The 23,295-nt window shown below is 41.2% G+C and overlaps 1 protein-coding gene across 2 annotated transcripts in view; it reads left to right on the top strand.

Annotated features, from left to right (window-relative positions):
* VWC2 (von Willebrand factor C domain containing 2) overlaps positions 1 to 20,358 on the top strand; it is a 56,054-nt gene extending 35,696 nt beyond the window's left edge. For both annotated transcript variants that reach the window (XM_071454719.1, XM_071454725.1), the window contains exon 4: positions 19,881 to 20,358. In XM_071454719.1, coding sequence (XP_071310820.1) covers positions 19,881 to 20,032 — 152 coding nt within the window. In that variant the 3' untranslated portion in view covers positions 20,033 to 20,358. The remainder of the gene's footprint in view (positions 1 to 19,880) is intronic.
* Positions 20,359 to 23,295: the final 2,937 nt, after the last annotated feature.

Consider the following 23,295-nt stretch of genomic DNA (forward strand, 5'->3'; position numbering starts at 1 on the left):
CAGTGATGAGTTCTAAATGATGACTGCTTTTCCACTAAACTTTTGTCTGTCTTTGTAGAATTAATACATTTTCTGCAGGCAGTGTAAAGCTCTGGTGGGGGGAGGGGAATAATTTGTGGGGAAGTTTCTTAAAAAATCAAATGGTACATGTTTGGGGGGTCTGCAGAAAATTATTCTAATAATAAAACCAGGGCACTGGAGGTTTGCTATTTTGAAACATATGTATTAGTGAGACAAAAATCTCAGATGAGAATTGTCAGCTGTAGATGCTAGAAGAATTATCTGAAAATCCTGTCTGCAGCTGCTGGGGACAGAGCTGAGGTCAGTCAGCCTGCAAGCCGTGCTTGTTTCTGTGGGTATTCCAAATTGTCCAAATGCTTCCCCAGCACTGGGGTGGTTTGGAAGGCTTGGTGCTTATCCTGCACTGTTCTTCTGGGATGTGCAGAAAGATGATAGGGGGCAGAAGCTGGTCTGTTGTGTATTCTCTGTGTCATCAACCCCCTCTTTGCCCTGGGGGAGCTCTCTGAGGCCCCTTCGTGTTTCCCTGCTTTAGTTCAGATTCCTCAGCTGTTTGCCTACCATGAGTCCCACTCTGGTTCTTCCCTTTTTGGGGTGCTGGTCACTGGGAAGGACTGGAGGACATTCTTGGCGCACATGGATCTCTGAAGAGCTTACAAGCTGGGTCTGGGGCAGACTCATGTTTGAATCAGTTTCAGAAGATGTTCCAGAAATGCTTTTAATCACAGACTTGGCCACTATGTGTCTTACCCTGATCCATTTCAAAGGCTCATCCAGTTGTTCTCCCCAAGAGAACAATTGTTTCTCTTTAAGAGAACTGTTTTCTTAATACAAAAAATTCTCTCTGCATGAGGCATTTCCTGCTGTGCCAGGCTGTGTATTTGTCCTGTACCAGTTAGGCATCACTGCACCTAGTAGGTTTATCTCCCTCAGGGTGGGCACAGCTTTGCTTCATTTCCATTTGCAAAGGTATTGGCTATATGCTGAAACATTAGTCTTGCCTTCAAAAGAAAATGCTTAAATTCTCACCCCTCATTGATGATCATATAGTTAACTACTTTGCAGCAAAGTAGCACTGATCTGTGCTGGCAGCAAGGCCCTGTCAATACAGGTCATTCAAGCTCATACTTCCAAGCCCATGGAGCTCATCTGGTGTGTAACAGCCATGGATCTGGCTCATTTTTCACATGCTGTGAACACTACTAAACATATTCATAGAAACTTTTGCTTTGCCACAGAGTTTCCTCATGACCTTGAAAAAAAGAATTTAGAACTTTCTTATGTTTAAAATTATGAGAATGAAAATCTCTCTTGCCTCATCTGTTTTTTTCTTGCTTGAATGTGAATTATAGCAGAACAAGTTTTATTATACAGTAGTGCATTGTATCATGATTAAGGTCTCTGCTGGAGCATTAAATATTACTATTCTACATAACTTTCATTTAAGCAATTGTTCTTGCTCTTCAGTTGCCTTCCATGCTGCTCCTCTGTTTATGTGTGTGTGCATAGGTGCTTCATTTCATATTGCACAGACAGGTAATACTAAATTTCATAGAAATTTGAGTGTTTGTGTCTGTGTATGTGCCAACCAAACACAGACTCAACAACAGAGGTTATGTGTATGATCTAAGACTAATCTATTTATTGAACAGATGTTGGGAGGGAGGAGAGTGGTCTTTCTGCAAAGCGCTACTTTTAATTGTGACTCCAATATATTCTTACTTTACAAAGCCTTGGTAGAAGTTTATTGACTTGATATATTCTTTGCAAATGAAAGTTTCAAATGCATATGGAAATTACCATAGCAAGCACCAGTGTGTGTTCCTATTTGAAACTGATCAGGTTTTGAATTATCTTAGCCATATATAACATTTTAGTGAAGTACAGAAATTTTCATGGCATGAGTTTGGGAAGCCAGTTTGTTTTGTTCTCCCCTTCTTCCCAAACTCTTTGAAAGAAACACCTTCCCTCCATTATTCCTGGGTCTTATTTGGCTGAATGTGTAGATTAGTTCTAATTCTGGCATCTTGTTTGGTCCTTGGAAAGATCAGCACTGCCCATGCTGCACTAGGGCTCTGCAGGAGGACAGGCTGCTTTAGCCAGGTGGTCCTGGGGCTCTGACTGATCATGTATTTTGTTTTCTTATGTGCATCATTAAATCTGTATCAAAATAACCTTGAAGTATCTCTATTAGAAGATGACAGGTGTCTGTTTGTCCCCTCCTTGAAGTTCACAGGCTGCTATTAATGCTCTGAAAGGTGCTTTGCAGTCTGCTTGGCCTGTGATTTCTGCAAGTACCATTATTCTAAAAGCATGAATTAGGGAACATCAAAATGAGTATATCTATAATATACTAAAAGCATAGGTTATAAGTGCTCAAGTGCCCATAATTATTCACTGTGTCTCACAGTTTCATTCTTTTTGTGAAAGGAGATTTGAGTCCTCCTCAATTCACTGAACTACTTTGGAGTCAATAATTTATATGAGTGTGTGCACAGGTGCATGAAGACAGCAGTTTCCCCAAAACATCAGAGTTTTGGGTTGGAGTTGCATGTGCAATGTTTTTCTTTTAAAACCTGTAGGGAATCTTTAGGTTTTGGATGGTTTAGAAAAGTCTATCAAAATGCAGAGGAAAAAAATGAGCAAAAATGTGAATGGTCAGCAGCATTCCATGACTAAATTAGCAGTTCAATCTATGTAATGACTACAGGGCAAAAAGTCATACAGTAAGGGGCCCCCCACAACTGTGAAGTGACACAGCATATTGCATGGAGAAAAAGAAACAATTTAAACTTTATTAAGGTATTCAGTATGCTACACATTGGGTAAATCATTGAAAGAAAATGTTACTGATTGAAAAGAAATGATATGAAGCAGCTCTGTATTACCCCAGTGGTATCAATTTAAGTCAATGACTAGCCTGTATTAGAAACATGGAAATTTTCAAGAACCTGAACCTGTCATTAAAAACAAACAAACAAACAAACAAAACCACAAGGCAATTGTTTTTGTAGATTTCTGTTGGGATCTTAATCAGGCTCTTTGATTTCTTCTGGGAAAAAAAAATGCCCCTCTGAGAGATGCAAACTTACAGCAGCTGTTCAAAAGCACCAAAGTGGTTGCAGTATTTTTGATCAGCCTTGAATATACCTCAGAATATTAGTGACAACCAAGATGTCAGGACCAGCTTTTTTATCCATGTTCTGCAGGAGTTGAGGAGAGGCATGGGTGAATTCATGCAACATGCACTACTGTAATATAAGCTGCAGTATTCATGAGGAGAAAGCAAATCCCTCACCAGGGTGTGGAATTCCTGAAGTGAATGTGCAGCTGGGAATACTTGTGGTGCCTGTCTGAGGGAATGTGATGCTGGGCACCTTTCTGGTCAGGTCTGCTGTCTGGGCTTGAACAGGCAGCATGAAATGGTGCTGTTGCACAGCAGATGATGGGGTCCTGCAGCTGTCTCAGAAATCAGAAGGAGTTAAGGGCAAGAAAGGAAGCAAAGTAAATCTGACTGGAGCAGAAGGAGATAGAAAGACTAGAGGTGAAGACAGAAAGATAAATGGAATGAGAGCTTGGAGATCTTTGCTTGCTGTAACTTGATTTATTCAACTTTAAAATGTATTAAAAGGTAAGAAAATTGCTTACAGATTGTACTTGTGTGTACATGGCAAGTGAGGGACTGGGTAGTAAGAAAAGTAGTGTGCTAAGGGTGATGCTGGGGGCTGCAGCACAAAAAGACTTGGCAGTGGGTATGTTTGAGAAAACTTGTTTAGATGTGATGTGCTCATGCCATGATAGCTGGAGGAAGAAAAAGTGCTTTTAAGTTTCATTTATATTGCCTGACCTCTTTTGGAATCTTTTTAGTGCCTTGGGCCTGGTTTCTTTAACATGCAGACTTGCACATTTCTGCATGGGAACCTTGCAGATTCTTTCATTTCCTTACTTTCCTATTTTTCCACTATTGTTTTTATCATTCCCTATTACTCTCTACAGCAGTGTGGCCAAGGTGCTCTCTTCTCCCAAGTCTTATGCTTAAATGCCCTGTAGAGTCTTCCTACAATCCTTTCACACAGCTCACATATGGAAACTGAACACAGGGCAGGACTGTACCTTAAGGGGGAAAAATAAATGTGGTGAGGGTTGAAGCTTTTCTTGAAATCCTTCTCTAAACACTAAGCAAATGAATAAGAAGCAAAGCCAAAGGTGTTCTGTCTGTGATGGGAGTCAAATGTGGTCAGATATGACCACGCAGGCTGATCCTCTCCTTTAGACATTTTTTCTCACTTTTTAACAGCCTGGAAGTGGAATCTGTCTTTTAACCAGAAACCTGTGTTAGAAATGTTATTTTAAAAGCAATGTCATCTGCAGGAAGAACCCACAACAGATTAGTTATTGGGGAAAAATAATTGACTGAGTGCAGCTTTTAGGAGTTCCACTTTGAACAGAAGTGAAAACTAATGAGGGGAAGTACCAAAAAGCAAAGTTTTTCTTCCTGCCTTCCATTATAGCTGTTATTTTATCCTATTTTAAGAGTTTTCCCCTTTCTGGCTTGTCAGCATCTGTATTCAGTCATTACTTGACAACATGATTATTTTGTTTTTATTATTAAGAATGGATATGCCATAATTAGCTGAAATATCAGTCTCATAACTACAGGTATAGAAGTGTTTCATTTGATAAGACGTTGTGCCCAGAGGATAAAAATTACTTAATGTGCCAAGAAGGCTTAAAATCTGAAATATAAATTTATCAATCCAATTATTTAACCATGATAAGGGTATTTTGACTTAGTTTCAGAATCCTTTTACAGTTCTGGTGTTTGCAGTGCTAGCCAAAGATGAAGATGTATTTAACCATGGGTTTTATTGCTGGCATTTTGAAGAGATGTTTGAAGGAGATCTGTTTGTGTGATTCCCTCATGAAATCTCATGTTTGCAACTGTATTATTTTGCCTTGCTGCCAGATGTTTTTACCTGGAGCAGTGTTCCTAATACAGTAGAAATCAGATGGCAATCATGCCTGAGGAAAGAGACTCCTTGATGCATTCTATTCCTTGTTGTAATGTGTCTGGAATTATACATATTCCGTATGAAAGTTCCCATTCCCAAGTGTTTTAGTCTATTTTGGAGCATTTACATGGTCTTATTCACAGTATTGTGGTCAAGATTTCCCTTAAAAACTGTTGCGGAGTTTTGGTTTTTGGTTTGGAGTTTTTTGGTGATTTACCTCCTGTTCTGACCAATTTTCTCTCTTCTCCTGAAAACCCATCCACAGCTTTTGTTCCACAAAGATTCCCTACAGAATTCATTTTTTATGCATGCTAATACATGGATTTCAATTGCACGCGCATAAATTACATATAGACTTGGAATTAAGAATCAGAAAATAAATTACTAATCCAGTAAAGGTTGTAGACTTTACAAGTACATATCGTGCTATTAATGGCTATGGTATCAAGTGCAAAGGGAGTAACTGCAAATTAAACCCTGGAGAAGACAGGAATGAGCACTGCCTTGCAAAAGGGAGCAAATTAGAAGATCCACTGCTTTCTTCCACTTGGGCTGATATCCCCCCTTTGCTAGGACACCAGTTCTTCTGCAGGAAGCATCTCCTTTCCACACCTCTGAATCTCACGTTTTACAGCTTTCCCACCTACTCTGTAATTAAGAGCTTTTCATTTTAATTTAGTTTTGTTTTCTAGGGAGGTTCTTGAAAATAATAACTTCTACTCAACACAAACTTCTCAAGTCTTCTTTACACTTATGATGTGTATGCCCTTATGAACTGAGCAGTGATCACTTTATCACCAGAGGGTAGAATATCCCCAAGACAGATTGAGTAGCTATCAATTTAATCATACACCAAGTGTTTAATTGTTGGTTGTAGGACATTCTGGAGTAATAACTTTATTAGAGAAGTAAAATTTTAGTTTTATCACTTTTGTATTATTTTATTGCTCTTTTTCTAGTGCTTTTATCACTTTTGTATTATTTTATTGCTCTTTTTCTAGTGCACTAATCTGAGTTTCAAAAAAATCAGTTCAAAATGTCTTGGGAATCATTTACAGTTTCATAATGCTTTGGTTTTGCCTAGGAAAAAAACAAACATAGCTTTCAGATAAACATTAAAGCACCAGCTGTTTTCCTCCAGAACTTTTATTTCCATAATAATTGCCTTTGGAGGTAATTTTACAAGAAGAAGCATATAATATGTGGAAATATTTATGAATAGGTTTACGTAATTCTATTACTGTATATACAAAGACTGGTTTTCATGCCTCAGTAGCTGCTCCAGAGGTCGTACATGTTAGGGAAAAAAAAAAGGAAAAGAAAGTTCTAGGAAGCAGCCCAGCTTCCCAGTGCCAACTTGGCCATCTTGGGGGCCATTTCTGGAATCTAATTTTATTTTTTTCAGAGTTTTCTGGGCTATTAATTTAATGAAAGTCCTGATCCAATTTCTTACTTTTCCCTGAGCATCTTTGCAGGAGCTTGATGGTTACTTCTCTGAACAGTAATAATTGGTAGTGCTTGCCTCCTCTTGGGCTTAGTGCCTTGACTTAGTGGTTGGGCATTTAAATAGTTCAGCCCCTCGCTGGGAATATCTTGTCTCTCCTTAGAAGAGCAGATATCTTTGCAATGTCCATTATATGAATTTTGGCTTCTTAGACTGTGAGTTTGCACTGGCTAAAACCAGAGGGCTGTACATGAGCCCCGGTGTTTTTTGAATGTGTCTTTATCCTGCTGTGTGACTGGGATCAAATGTTAAATCTTCCTAGCCAGAATAGCCCACCCTGTGATGATAGTGTTGGTGGCTGAGCATGCAGACTCAATCCATTGATACCCCTTAACAAGTCCATGGGAATGTTGAAGGGAACATTGAGCTCATCATCCTCACTCTGTGTTTCTTTCACTGGCCCCTGGCCCAGCTGGCATATGTCCAGGAAGCCAGAGATCTGTCTGCTCCAAGGGGGTTTTGCCCTTTGCTGGGCTCTGCCCAATTTCTCACACCTGTGTAATGGAAAGAAAGAGCCTGCACCAAGAACATCATGGGAGAAGAGCACTGCACTATCAAATGGCGCTCTTGGCTTTGCAGCACGTGGGAAAATAAATGCTGTTTAAGACTAAAAGTGAAGAAGTTGGGTAATGTTATGTGGAAGATTTTTTTTTTTTTTGGGTAGTGTGTGTCCTTTTATGTGTGCCCCTGTGAGTGACATAAAATTTCTGTGCTGCTGCACTTCTCTTGAATGAAAGGATTTGTATAACTCACAGAGGCAATCCTTACATTTAACAAAGACGGTTCTCATATCTTTCCTGATTCATGTCTCTCACTTTAAACCATATGTCTTTCCATCTCAGCAAAAAGGTGATTCCTTAAAATAATTTTGCCAGTCACCCTGCCTGCTTTCTTCCTTTTTGCTTCCTGCTTGAAATCACACTGATTTGGTTTCTTCCAACACCAATGGCTTCCTAATCTCTTGCATTTGCAATGAATTACCCTTCCCTCTTCTGATTTCCTGCTCTTCCTTGTCCAAAGCACCCCTGTTAGCTAGTTTTTGGTTCATGAGTTGTGTGAGAGTGATGCAAATGGAAGTAAGAGGAAATAAACTTCAGGTAGTGATGGATTTTCATGTTGCAACTTAATATATTTAGATTTTCATAATACCTGGTCATATTTCTTAAAAGCTGGCTTTAGACATAGTCCTAAGTGGAGTGTGTGAATTCTCCTCAGGAATGGTGTCTCAGATTTTCAGCTCTGACTTGCTGACAGTTTCTGATCAACAGAATAACTAATATTTGATGCACCCCTTCCTATCCTGAGTATTTCTTTCATCCAAATTGTATTGTTTTAGCATCTCACTCAGTATTCTGTGCAAGACCTTGATGAGGTAAGGGAGTGATCCAAGGAGCCCATGTGAGAAATGGGGCTGAAATGTGAGGAGGATGCCTGTGTGCTGGTGCAGGGCTCGGCCTGCAGCCCAGACCAGTGAGCAGCTGTGGCAGCACCTGCCTGCAGGATGTACAAGGATTTGTCCCCAGAGGTGCCTCTTCCTTTCCCTCTGTATATGGACTCCGTGGGTGGCTGGCTTGGACCAGGTCCCTCGTTTTTAGGTGGCAAAGCTGGGTGCCTATGCCCAGAACTGTGTCTGGCCAGAAGCAGTGTGCTGGAATAGGGATTGATGCCAAACTTTTCCCAGACTGCATCCTGGCCACCCATGGGAGCAGGGCTGCTCAGGGAACCCTGCCCGGGGTACCAGGGGCAGGAAGAGCCTGCTCTCACAGAGACATTTCCCTGTGATTTTAAATTCAGCTTCCTCCACAGGTACAAAATGCAGTCTTTCCAAAGCAAGCTGTGTCAGGGCTGTGTTTCCTAACCACCAGGGGAAAATCGTTAAAGGGGATAAAAAGCTGGAATTATTGATTGAGTAGCATGGAGGGCAAAACATAACCTCTCTTTTGCTCTTTAAAATACTGTGATTTTTCTCAGTTGTGGAGTAACCTAGGTGCATCTTAAAGCTAGCTGATAAGGAATTTTTTCCTTATGAAAACTTAAAAACTCATTTTTTTACAGGTATATTCACACAGTAATAGTATGACATTAAAACAATTATCAATTGCAACTGTATATTTTGTAAATTTTCACACCTATAGAATTAATATGGTAATATTTTGACTAAACAGGTTCTTCATTTTCCTCTTCTGGTTCCCATGCATTACACCTGTTTTTCACAAGGACAGCTTTTTATTTCAGTCAGTGAAGCTAACAATGCACAGCAAAGGACGTTGTTAGAATTCATTGTGTTTTTAAATGATGCATGGCATGCTGACAGTTGTATTTCATTCTTTGGCACACATCCCTGACATTTCTATTCCTGTAAGAAGGGGTACTATTTTTCTGGTTTTAGGAGGAAGATTATTGGAAACGTTCTAAATGAGAAAGGTAGAAGAGGGAAAGAAGGTGGTCAGTCTTCAGTATATATTGAAGAATATCCTTTGTGGAACTGTTTCATTTTTTTAGTGCTTTAAATAACAATTGTGCTGGTCTCAGCTAGGTACTTACCTTTTGTAACTCAAAAGAAATGGATAAAATAAGCACAAAATCACAGATACAATCAAGAAAATGCCATAGGGCCAAAGTCCTCAAGTACAAAGCTGAGCAGTTCAGATGTCACAGACCACTTATTTCTGTTACTGCAGAAACTATAACCTTAACCTCTGTTTCCTATTTCTGCAGCTGTCAGCTGTGCTCACAGCTTGTCTGTATGAGAGGGTTACACAGGTGTCTGAGATCCCAAACTGCAGCTCCTTCAGTGATAACACTTTTTTCTCATTGGTGTGTATTACTTCAGCAGCAGATTACCTAGAGGAAGGCATGTTAGGGACATCTGTGCACATACAACCAGAATAAATCAACTCTACTGAAGAGTGGCTAGAAATCTGTCTGTGTATGCAAGCCCCTAAGTTCATAACTAAAACAAAAAATAAAAACCCGAAGGATCAGTAATGATGGCACAAAACACGAAATAACAACAAAAAGTCAAACCAAGTCTTTATAAAATATCTAAACTTGCAAGGGGACTGTATAATTGGGAGAATTGTCACTGTTTGCTGTGACGGTCTATCAGGACTTGAATGATAATACATTTAGGATTTTGATATAAATCATTCTCAGTGAGAATGATAACCACTGGTTTAACTGTATTCAGTGTGTTTATTCTAAAATGTGGTGAGAAAAATGGCTGATGCTTGACTGATGATGTTTTGTTGGTTCAATTGAATGATTCCTTGTACTAGTAGGTAGCCACTGATCATCCTCACATACGGTATTCTCAATACCCAGTGATTTATAGTGCCTGACTGGAAAAATACACTGATTTAGATTTGGCTTCATTGCTAAAGCAGAATTATACTATATTTTGGTACCACTTTAGCTTTTGATTTAGTTGTAAGCTTTAGGGATTTTCTCAAAATAGATTCTCTAAATCTTATCCTTCATTAGTATCCTGCATTTAGCCTGTGTTTCAGGACATATAAAATCCTGACTGTGCATTTTGCCTAAATTACTGACCACTTCTCAGGACCTAACTAGTCTAACTGATAGATACTACCGCCCCACAGTGCTGCAGTGTTTTGGCTAATTAAAATGTGTTTTTTATTACAGTGTTTGCAGCAAATCTCTGAGGCCTGTATCATATGCTTTTGGAAGAGCAGAATCTTTTTAAACTTATAACAGTTTTTAGGACAACCTGTTGAGGATCTTTCAACAAAGGCGTTTCACATGGCTTGCTTAATCTGAAGAGTAAGCTGATGTTTCCCAGTGCAAAGAAGATGTCTTAGTGCTGAGCAGATCTTTCACCAGGCCCTCAGTTATCCTGCCAAGCCCAGCAGGGTCACTGGGATTAATAAACAGCTTAAGAAAGGGAAGGATTAGCCCTGCTAACCTCAACAGAAGGGTTTTTAAATTCCCATGCTACAAGTACTGGGGCAGACAGGCATTTTACTCCACTGCAGCCCACAGACTGCCCCATCACTGCTGCCAGTCCTTGCAGTGCCTTCAAATGCTTCTGCAGTTTCTGTAACAGAGGGAAAAATTAGCAATGATTCAGTTTGTTTTCTTAGACATAAGTGCCCTCTCTGGGCTTCAGAAGCAATTTCCAAGTAGCCAGTGCTACTCCCACACACTCCCTGGGCTCCACTCAATTGCCAGCATCTCTGCAGAATGCTGCACCACAGCTCGTGTCCCAGACCAAACCACCCTCCTCTCTTCCAGGCTGGCTTTAGCCAGGCTGGCTCACAGGCCAGTGTGGCTGGTGCAGGGGGAAGCAGGGAGGGAGCTAAGGGGAGTGCAGGCAGGCAGCTTTCTGCAGCTGTGCCTGGGCCCAGCAGGCAGGGACAATGGTAAGCAGGGATAGGAGTGCCAGCCCCCAAGAACTCCTGTTTGTCCCACAGCATTCTCCTGGAGAAATGGGCTGCTCGTGGCTTGGACTGGTTCACTGTTCACTTGGTAAAAAACCAGCTGGATGAGCAGACCCAGCAAGTGGTGGTGAATAGAGCTACATCCAGCTGGCAGCTGGTCACACTGGTGTTCCCAGGGCTCAGCATTGGGGCACACCTTGAATCCTGTGTCCAGTTCTGGGTCACTCACTACGAGGACATCGATGTGCTGGAGCATCAGAGAGGGGCAGTAGAGCTGATGTAGGGAATACATTTCCCATGAAGATCAGCCGAGGGAGCTGGGTTTGTTTAGCCAGGGGAAAAGGAGGCTCAGGGGAGACCTTATTGCTCTCTAAAACTACCTGGAAGGAGGTTGCAGCCAGGTGCAGGTCACGTCTCCCAAGCAGCAAGTGACAGGAAGTGGCCTCAAGTTGTGTCAGGGGAGATTTAGACTGGATATTAAAAAAATTCTTTATAGAAGGGGTGGTCAGGCTGCCCAGGAAACAGTGGAGTCACCATGCCTGAAAGCATTGATTGGGCATGTGGATGTGCCACCTGGGGACGTGGTTTAGCGGTAGACCTGGCAGTGCTTGGTTAACATATGGGCCAAATGAACTTAGAGATCTTTTCCAACATACATGTTTCTGTGATTCTTTTGTTATCTCAGGTATCTGACATGATTTTTCTCCATACATTCAAGCCTGATGTTTTTAATTTCCTAGTCATCTGGGTTGTGACAGACCTGCAAGAAAGCTGAGCCTAAAATCAATACACAGCTTGTAGCTTCTAAGTGTTTATGTAATTTTCTGTGAGATACCCACAATGTTCAGCTCATGTCTAATTGGTGCTGTTCCTGGGTGGAATACAATATCCTTTTACAAGTAATTAAGTCATTTTAAGTAGCCTATTTGAGTCTTTCTGTATTTTCTCTGATAAAGGAAGTAGTTTGATGCAGTATATTTTTATGGCAGTCAAACCTCATGTTTAATTTGGCCCTTTTATGCTTCAAGACTTCCTATTTGTCTCATGTGGTATTGGATTGTGTGGTGTTCGATGTTCCTTTGCTTCTTTGTATTCAGTACACAAAAAACTGAAATGCTGCTCACTGGATACACCTGAAAATCTAAGGTGACAGCAGCAGTGGCAGGTTGCAGACGGTTCCCTTCCTGCAAGCCATTTCTATCTGTGCAAAACTGTGCAGCCCTTTTTGGTAGTGGTACTACTGGCATTGTCAGTGATTTTGGTAGTATTTTGCATTGTCATTCCAGGGATGTTAATATCACCAACAAGTTCAAGGTGATGGAGAAACAGAGCTGGGAAGAAGCAGTGGTCAAAAGGATCAAGTCCAGTGGCTGTGGTGTTTCATGTTCTGTGGGTCTTTTTGGACACTACTGCAATTTCTAGAACTGGAGCCAGAATAAAATGTTCATCAATGGTGCTGTCACATGTGATAAATGAAAAAGAAAAACAACGGGAATGTGGTCATAAACAGGGCTTGGAAGTCTCATCAGCAGAACATTAAAACCCAATTCTTAAGTAGATTACAGCTGGTTTATCTTCTGGATTAAAGCCCATGCACCCACACAAGGCTGCAGCAAGTGCCAGAGCTTTGGTAGCCACTTTGTCACAGCAGTGCCACTGATGGCGTGGTCACCTTGTTTAGTTATAGAAGAGAGCTTCCTTGGGCTCTCTTCTATCTGTCCAGTCACAGCAGACACTTCTATACACATCCTTCTAAATTAGTTGGCAAAATGTTATTTGAAATTGTTTCTTCCAATCTGTCATTTCCCTAAGCATCTAAAAAAATATGGCCCTAAGAGAAGGAAGGATTTTATTATTGTTAAAATCACCAAAGTTCTGTGTAGCATGAAAAAAATTATCCTTTCATGGAAGGTTGAATATTGCACCCACAGCTTTTTTTGTTACTTCCCATAGCAGGTAGGAAATATCACACAATGGATATACTTTTATTCTGCTTTTCCTTGTCATACATAAATATATACAGACATTTACAGGAAGTATTTAGGATATCTGCCATGGTTCTCTGACTGCCAGTATCTTAAAGCATTGATAAACTATAGCAATAGTACCTGATTTTTCAGGGTCTTAAATTGCTTTTAAAATTAGGTTTACCTGAATCCTTCTTCTGTTGAAAACTCTCTTTTGGGGTTGGTTCAGTTGTGTCCAGAGATACTGAGGCAAGTATCACAAAAAGATTTCGATGGACTGGGAGAAGTCAGAACCATGACAGTAGCAGGGGGGATGAACTTATTTTTGTGAGAGAATGAGAGTCTGCTGTAATCCTGGTCACAGACTCCTTTTGCCAGCTGCTGTTTGTGCTTTATCTTCTGAGCTGACATTTCACAGGAGACAGATGTATTATATATACACACACACATCCACGTGAGAGGGAAACAAAATCAAGTCAGGGAGATACAAACCCCTTAGAAGAGATTAGAAATTGGAAGGACACAAAGCAGGTACTGATACCATCTCTAGGGAAAGTGATTAGGTTTGAGAGGGATGAGGGAAAGAGTGCCCGTGTCTCAGAGATCTTTCTGTGGCACAGCAGCCTTATTTTAATGTCTCACCATGCCACATTAGCACGTTTCAAAACCCATCTCAAACAGCTAAGCAGGTGAGAAGGGACTTTGTGTTCCTGTGCACTGGGAGGCAGGCATAGCCAGCATCTGCCTGTGGTTTGGTCCTCAGTTGTCCTAGCTCCTCAGTGTAACTTCCAAAACATCCTTGGCTTTGTATTGTGGCATCACAGGTCATCTGCAGCAGTAGACAGCTTGAAATGCAGGCAGGTGGTTGTCTACATTTTCCAGCTCAGTGTTTCATTAGTCTCCTTGGTATCTGCAATGGAGAAAGTCTCAAAACGTCAGAAAGATCTGAGAGATGGGAGGGAGGCTTTGCTTTCTCCAGCATGTTCCTGAAACTACTGAGCAACAAAAACACTTCTGCGGTACATAGTAGACTGTCAAGTTGCATTTCTGGACAGCCAAACTTTAACATAACACAGGCAGCAGCAGATTTTACTTGAGTGCCATGACACTTGCAGAAGCTTGTTTCTGTAAGATTTCTATCTGATGTAAAATTCATAACTTTAATGAAAATGTCAGCTCAACTTTTTCGTCAGTGGTCACAACAGGAAGGCAAATGTCAGGAAATGGGAGGAAAATAGGAAACAAAACAGGGAATATCACTGTGCTACTGTATGGATCCATGGTGTTTGTACAATTTGTGTATGGTACACAGGTCTGATCCTCACAGCCCCAAAAAGGGGTAGCAGAACTGGGGGAGGTCAGCAGGGACAGTGATGGTGCAGAGCTGGCCTCTTCAACCCTTTGGTGAGGTAATGGGATGGAAGGGAATCATGATATAGGTCATGACAGCATGACAGAAGTGGGGATGATTGTTACCACCTCTTCCACTATGAGGATTTTGAAATATCGAGTTGAGGTAGTGGGTGGACAACAAAAGAAAATGGTTCTACCCTGTGCACAATAGCTGTGGACCTCCTTGCAACCAAATTCTGTTTATCAGAATTTGGTTTGGCAGGATGTTGGAGAGGTTAATCATTAAGTAACCTTTTAACTCCATCCATTAACTCCACTAACTCAGCAAGGAGGAGCCATTGACCAAATATCCAATGAAGGCAGTGCAGGAAGCTGGACATGTGCTTGTTCCGTTCTTGTATGCTTCCCCATGCATCTCCTTCTGCCTCCTGCTCGTGCACGTGGACCTCTGATCTCACCCAGCACTGCTCATTCTTGTATACTGTCATGGTTCCCAACACTTCCAGGGCAAAGTGTAGGACCTCTCTTTCCACATTGTAACCATTGGAACTGTCTCTGTGAAAAATGAAAAAAGGAGTAAATAAAACCAAGGGGGGTAGGCTAAATACTGAAGTTATGTAATTTACAAAGTGCTCTAATACCACATGAATAATGCCAGAATGAATGATGCCAGTGATGAATGCCAGAGAACTGTCAGGGTAGATGGGACTGCTGTCAGGTGCCTTGGAAGTGGCCTGTTTGCTGCAAGGAGCTATTAGAGAGGCAGCTGTGAGGAAGTTTAATACAAACCAGAGCCCAAAGCAGTCTTACATCGAAGTGTTGTATTACAGAGAGGTTGTCACTGTAGTTTTAATTGGTAGAAAACTACTGTTACTTATTCTCCAGGCAAGGACATTAACTTGCAGTTGAACAGATTTCTTTGTCCATGATTGGGTTTAACATGTGATGAAAACAGTTGATTAAATAGTGATTTACCAAATTGCTGTATCTCATATTTTGTAACTGATTGGAACATGTGCCCATACAACAGCAAGGACAGGAGAAAGAGGAAACAGGAACAGCTCTGTGACATACAGCTGTGGTTTTGTGGAAGGAGGGGAGGAGTAGTTTCAGAGAGGCACTTCTGAGGTTGCCAAGGTTACAGGTGCTTCTATAGGTGAGTGGCTTGGGCATTCTCTGCTGAGAACTGGCATCAGCTGTTTCTGTCTGAGATAAAAAAAATTGCATTTTAATTAGATTGTTGCCTTTGTCAACACTGAAGCATAGCATATAAGCAGTTGGAAACTTTCCACAGGACCAGTAAAATTATTAAAAAAAAATTACAACAGCAGCATTTACCCCAATAATATTTTGAAACTTTATTAGTTTTTAAATGTTTCCAAGATGAGGATCTCTTTATAATAACTCAATGAATTAACCACCCAGATCTGGCTTCTTAGCTCTTAAGATCCCAGTAAAAATGTTGCTTTTGGAAGGTAGGATTCACTGTTTCAGATGCAAGGAAGCCAAGAGCTGCGTGCCAGTCTGCTGCTCAGTGTGAGAACTGAGGATTTACACTGAACTTGCTGCTTTGAGACGTGTCTGCAATGGCAGCAACTGTGCCTTAGCCCTGGGAAAGAAATCTGTGCTGATACCAGCATGGCATGGCTCGAGAGGAGTCTGACAGCACCCCTTGTACACTTTAGGAAAACAAAGAGTGTCGTGGTAGATTTCAAGCTGCGCTCAGAATTGATACAATATGTCATAATGAATTTTCTGCCAGATTTAAGAGTGATACAGCAAGATCTTCATCTGCTGTGAAGAAGTGCAGCACCACTGACTGCCTTAGTGCTATGTAAGTGTACACAGCTGGGGATGGGGCCAGGGGGTTTATAATGCAGAGCAAACAAGCCAGCACTGCACTGAGCAAGTACCAGGTGCTGAAGTTGGGCGGAGTAGTGGTGTAGCCAAAAAGGAGCTCAGAAAGCAGGCAAGCGCCTTTGTAAACCAAGGAGAACAAATTCACTGCTCCTGGAGCAGCAGAATTTAGTGAGAAAGCCCACCACTGCTGTGGGGTTGGAGCAGCCCCAATTTACTTGGAAATGCTTTTTGTAAGCTAAGTCAGGTAATTTTGCAAACTTAAAAACTCAAAAATTAAAAAAAAAAAACAACTTTTGAAAACCTTGCTCAATCAATGTAAACTGCCCAGTTTTAAGTAAAGCAGTACTTTCAGCGAGTGCCTTGCCATCGGGACAGCTCGTCCTCCCTGAATGTGGAGGACCTCCCTCTTCAAAGGGAGACTGAGGAAAAGGCACTCTTACACTTTTAAAACCAACTTTTGTGTGCCTGCTGTGCCTCCAGGCCTTCCCACTGTCTGTTCAAAATCTTCAATTCCTCAGTTTCCCTACTGCCCTTTTAGACAGGCAGCGAATCTTTAGTGGCTTCATCATCATTGTCTCTTTAACTGGACTTGATGATCCTTGTGGGTCTCTTCCAACTTAAAATATTCTGTGACTGTGTGACAGGCAGGGGCAGGGAAGGGCTTCTGGAGGCACAGGAGTACCAGAGCAGCCCTTCACCAAGGGTCCACCAGTGCTGTCCCATGTACACCCCATCACTGCAGGCTGGTCTCATCAGTCCAGCCAGGTAAGTCTGTGTTCTGTGTCTGCTCCTTGGAGGAAGAGGAAAGGGAGGAGCATTCCCTGCCTGGTGGGAAAGGAGCCTCAGGACACCAAGAGCCAGGACAAGCTCATACAGCTTCAAAATTGAATGAGGGTAGGGGTGAAGCTCAGAGTTATTTTCCCTAGAAGTCTGAGACTTTGGAGAAATGATAAGAGTTGTGGAAATAATTTCCCTTGTTTGGACACTGTATTGCACTGACATTTATGTGGATGATGTTGCAGTAATCCAGTCAGTTCAGCCTGTTCATTCATGACCTTTTCTGTAACATTACCCACAATGTTGTGTGTGATATTGCAGAGAAAAAGGTGAGGTCAAGGATGCCAGCTGACTGTTGTCAGCTTAAGTACGATATAAGATTTGCACTTACAGTAATGAGTGGGGGCAAATGCAGAGCCAGAAAATGGGCAGTTTTCTAAGGAAAACTTCCATGGTACTAAAACAATATTTGTTGCTGCCATTTATTTTTTTTAGGTCCCTTTTTCAGGTCAATGATTACTGTTCTTCTGTAGATTTACCAAAGCAATGACTTACCCCCATATAAAATAGTTTAACAGTTGAGATCTAACTTGTTGAATCTTTACATTAAATAACTTTCTGGTGTAAAAAGGACTCATCACACATGACATTAAAGTGTTGCTAATTGTGACTGGAGGCATTTATATTCTGAATCCAAGTGAATTATATTAGGTGTGTTGCACCGTTTTTACTTCATTCCCCAGTTGGTTTTATAACCAAGTATAACCTATAACATTTGCTTTTCCAGAATAAAATAAATCCTGTACAGGGGATTGACATCACTGTTTTTCCTATGGTGCCTTTTAAGGAGTGTTTAAATTTCAAGTGGTCTTGTAGCTTTCATACAAATTCTCCATGGAAAGTAGATTCTGGTTTTAATATTTTAACTCTTTATATCATATAGCTTTGTAAATCATGGGACTGTTACAGTCCAGCATAAAAAACATTTAAGTATATTTACATAATGTGCAGGTGAACTCATTTTGGGATGAAACTTTATTAATTGCAAGAAGAATACTGTATTTTAGAGAAACAGAATTGTACAGATCAGCATTCAAATATGTTCCACCAAGGACATCACAGTTTACTCTGCTTTACCTTGGTTGAAACCCAGGGCATTTCCCAGTGTGCAGTGGGGACCCAGGAGCATTACTTCCACCCAAAAAGTCCTCCTTCCAGTGTTTCCAGCTCAGTAATACTTTGCATGTACAGATGGAGGGACTGAAAATGCAGAAGTATCACAGTAAGATTAAGATAGTAAAGCAGCTGATTTTAAATGAGATATGCTGTATTTTGCTGCACTTTCTGCATCCAGATGGGCAGGAAGTCACCCAAAATTGTGGAAGAAGCCACATGTTGGAGATAATTGTCAACAGTCAGTTCCAAAACTAGGATAGGCTGCCCAGGGAAGTGGTGGAATCACTATCCATGGAAGTGTTCAAAAGGTATGTGGATGTGGCACCTGGGGATGTGGTTTAGTGTGGAACACAGTGGTGCTGGGTTAACAGCTGGACTCAGTTACCTTAGAGGTCTTTTCCAGCCTTAATGATTCTACAGTCTGTGATTCTATGAAAACAAAGTATGGGCTTAAATATTAAGAGCATTAAGAAGGAGTACAACTTGGGGAAGTAAATTTCTGCAGGTCTTGCAGGTCTCTTCTACAAGTAACTGTTATGTGAGGAGAGGCTTTCTTTATGGCAAATTTAGCATCTAGTTTTCAGGCTGTTGTGTGCACACAAAAACATAACCTGTTTCAATGAGGTAACTGTTAAAACTGATTTGTGCACTATTTGGTTTTTGCTTTAAAATGCACAGCCCAGGAGGTGGGCTACATGTAGAAGAAGAAGAAGAAGCTATGCTCTTTGGTGTAGGTCTTGGAGTAAACACTCAGCAATGGAAGACTGAGCCCATGTGGGATATATTTATTTGTATGAGAAACAGGCTGGCAGTCAACTTTGACTGTGTTTTGTGCATCCATACCCTTTAAGAATTTCAGCAGTATCAGATCAGTGTATCCTGGCCTCCGACAAATCCTGCCCTGATGACAGTGGTGCCAAAGTGCTGTGAAGCAGCCAGGCTGTGCCTGAGCTGCTGCTGTGTGTGCTCATTAAATGGAAAGGCCAGGTTCCACTGGGGGCATGACAGTGGATAGATACATGGTTGGAGAGTTCAATGCTGCTCTGTAAGTGCATGTGGATTTTCAAGGCAGAAGTAGACTTCTTTTTTGACAGAAGTGTAGATAATCCAGCTCTCACAGCCTTCTGCTTTTTGAAAGAACCAGATTGGTCTTCTGAATGTTGTGCTGGTGGGTTTTTCTCCTGCCTCATCCTTGGAAATGAAGTTATTTCAGTGTACTATGAAAAGAGGTGTTTGGAGACTTACTGACTTACATAAAATGGAATATTTCATTTTGTACATGAAAAGTATCCTCATTCAGAAGGGGCTGAAGCTATTCCACTCTGCTGGAAATAAACTATTTTCTCATGAAAGGGAAGATAAACTAATGTGGTAGTATGATTACTACAGAAAGTAAAATGCTTGCTTCCAGTGGGAAAAAAGTAATAAAATGTATAAACGACTCTCTAGTAGCTTACAGTAGCACTGTTGAATTATCAACAGCTGGCATTTCCTCTAGCTTCAGTCTGTGTTCATCTGCACCATCAGGGTGTGCCCAGGTCTCTGTCACAGCTGCATGTTGCACAGAAAGGTTTTATTGCACCTTCCTGCACAGGGAGCAGGGACAGTGCATACCAGAAACATCCAGCCACTTGGGCAGGCAGCTCCTTGTTTTCTGTGCTGCTCTTATGCCCTGTGCATGATGCCCATGTTTGTGTAATGTGCCCAGCATTACTCACTTTGCTGTAGGCTTTCCGTGCCCAGGACCAGGACTGTGCTAGGCTGGATTGCAGTGTGTGTTGGTGTCACATAATGAACTCTCTCCTTCTTTCAGGCCCGAACTGCTTTGCAGAAACCCTGGTGATTCCAGCAGGCCGGGAGGTGAAAACTGATGAGTGCACTATATGTCACTGTACTTACGAAGAAGGCACGTGGAGGATTGAACGGCAAGCCATGTGCACTAGACACGAATGCAAGCAAATATAGGGAATCTACAAATCTACAAACTTTTCGTGGTTTTTATAAAATATCCCACAGCAGTGAGCACCTGAGATGACCCAGGGAAATCCGAATGAGAAGATTCTGGCGAGGAGCAAGGAATAAAATACTGATATTTTGTTTTTCAAAGTAACATAATACTGCAAGGCAAAGAAATGCATATATTTAAAACATTTGGACATAAGAATACCTGTCTTAAATGTGTTATTTTCACAGTGAGTACACTTAAATACACTATAAAATATTCTATGTATTTCTATAATACCATTATAGAGCTTAAAAATAAATGTTTTATATAGACAATACAGATTGAAGTACTGTAGCATTGCCTCTCCTCTTGTATACCTGCGCCGTGGCTAAAACTATACAGTTCTGTTCCAGTTTCGCTATATGAAGATTTTCTTGTGCGTTTTTTGGTTTTGTTTTGGGTTTGGGATTTTTTTGCTGTTGCTTATTTTGAGTTTATTGGGGCAGGCAAGAGATAGCACATGAGAAAACTTTGGCATTCTCCATTATGGAAAAAGAGGAGAAGAATAGGCTTTCAGAGAACACATGTTCATTTATGGACATAAATGGGTGTAATGTAGAGGTGAGTCAGCTCCAAATCTTACTTTTACTTGTGCTCCTGTCTTCTGATCCACTGCCAAGATGACTTGGAGCAGTGGGTAATGTGAAATTGGTCTCTCATAGCTGCTGCTAAAAATTTATTCAGATGAATTCAGTTCTTAATATTCATTTCAGACATAAAATTTATCAGCAGGACAGACATGGCTGTGACAGAATATGGCATCACCAAGCTGGTGGAAGTGATGGTAAGTAATCACAGAGCATCTTGATGTGATGCATAATGGGTATGGAGAAGTGCAGCTTGGGAGGGCTACAGCAGCCACATAAGCCTTCACTGATGTGGCTCCACATTGCTGAGTTTGGGCAGGAGAGCTGGTTAGTAGCTGCACCATTCCCTAGCCCTGCTCTTGCCACCTTGTTGGAACCTGGTTCAATATTCTGTTTGGCAGAGTGTACAGAATCTGTACACACTCTGTATTGAAGTGAAAGGTTTAAAACTCTGTCTTTGAACACATCAGAGGATTTCTAGCACATAATCTGACCCTGACTGCATGGGAGGTGAATTACATCTCTCTGCTTCAGCCACCAACAGCCTTTGCTTAAATTCGTTTTAGTTTAGTTTGTCACCAAATCCAACAATATGTCTGTTTTGGATACCTCTTTAGGCAGTGACTCAAGAAATATGGATTTACTTTTAAGTTTTTGCAGGAGGGAAGATTTGATGAATAAATGTCTTAAACCAGAAGATTATTGCTTAAATTCCCACTTACTCTTTGCTAATTTCTCCTATGGTGTAACCTGGTTGCACCTTTGCATCCATACAAAGTATGACTTTCTGCTGCTTCTGAACACTGAGGAACTTTTGCCAGTGACTTCAGTGGATCCCAGTTACCACCTCATGTCCTTATTTTGAGCATATTTCTATCACTGTGAGTTATTTGGGAGTAAAGGATGTATGTTTTGTCTAAAACTTGTGATAAAGTATACCAAGCAATTCATTCCATAGGAGTCAGTAGTCATATGACAGAGAGCTAGCTCCTAAGCCAGTCAGACCCATGCCTCATGGCTATTGGGCTTCTGCTTACTGAAATCAAGTGTCAGCACAGCTCTGAGAGAGTGCCATGAGTGCCAGTGGTCTTCCATGAATGACTGCCCAAGACAAGTGGAAGTACCCATGTAGGAAGCAGCCATGAAACTTGAGCAGGGAAGGTGAACTTACAACGCAGTGTGGGATTGCCTTTCCAAGTGGGCTGCTTGGTGACTCTAAGAGACATATGTGTTTTCAGTGAACTGTGAGAAACTCACAATTTATGTCTTTCAATGTATGGCCAAAATGAGTAAGTTTTTGGAATTCTCACCTCAGACTAGTGAAGCTTTGCTTCTTTACTGAAGGTTCTTGTGAAGCCTTAGACCATTTCTGAGGAGAATTTCTGTTCTTTTAGGCAGTTCTCTTTGTTGAAGTAGTGAGTACAAAGTTAAAGGGTTAGTTTCTAGTATAGCTTTTATAAATATTTTCTATTGCACATTCTTTCAAAAATATTTTTCTGTCTTTCCTGGTACCAATATATTAATGTCATTTTTACTGTAGTAATAGGATGGTCCTTTCGATTGCATGTGAAGCTTCCCAGGTGTGTTCATCTTGACATCCAGCACTGTGAGTTGTTCCTTAAAGAGGTTATATTTTGAGTTATATAATGTTTTTTCTGTTTTTTGAGAAGCAAACTTCAGGTATTTTTAGATTTTTTTTTTCTTTTTATGGAGTGATGTAGAAGTTATTCTGTTTTTGACCTTCTTTATGCTTAGATCACTGGCCACATCCAGCTTTGGCCTGTACTATTAACACATGAGAGCTCTTTGGCTGTCCCTGAGATGGGGAAATGGGCTGAGTGACTCTTTCTAGGCAGATCTCACCAATCTTGCCCAGTTGCCACACAATGTGCTAAGCACCACATGGCCACTCGCTCCCCACCTGCCCACCCAAGTGGAATAGTGGAAAAGAAAGAAAGAGTAAAAAGCAGGAGAACTCATTGGTCAAGGTGAAAATAATTAAATAAAAAGAGAAAGGAGACAAGAAAGAAAAAACAAAAAAAGCATGGCAATTGCAATCACTCTCTACCTCCCATGGACAGGCCAGTGGCCTGAGCAAAAGATAACCTCAACCTCACTCTCCTTCATTTCACTGCTGAGCAGAGCACTATATGGCATGGAACATCTCTTTGGTTTCTTAGTTCAGCTCACCTGCTGGTTGTGAGCCCTCCCAAGCCCTAACCCACCCCATTCTACTCACAGGGGATGAATGAGAAGCAGAGAAGACCGTGGCACTGTGCATGTCCTGTTCAGCAATAGCCAAAACACTCATGTGTTTCAGCGTTGCTTTGGTCACAAGCCTAAACCACAGCATCCTACTGCCTATTTTGGAGAGTAACTCCATCCCAGCATGTGGTGCTTCTGCCAGCAACCTCACACAGGCACAGAGGCAAACACACCAAAAGACCCCAAAAGCCAGACTCCAACCAGTGACTGCACCAAGCAGCATGTGGGCCTTTGGCAGCCGATTTGGGGAGCTGAGATTTGCAGCCTGATGTGTGTCACTTCACACAGACAGGTTTAAAATTTTCTTGTTATTAGAGTCGATAATGAAAATAGAAAAAGTATAAATATTTAAGTTAGCCATTATGGAATGC

This window comes from Agelaius tricolor, unplaced genomic scaffold, assembly GCF_023055355.1.
Source record: "Agelaius tricolor isolate 1412-34295 unplaced genomic scaffold, bAgeTri1.0.p SCAF_2, whole genome shotgun sequence".
NCBI lineage: Eukaryota > Metazoa > Chordata > Aves > Passeriformes > Icteridae > Agelaius > Agelaius tricolor.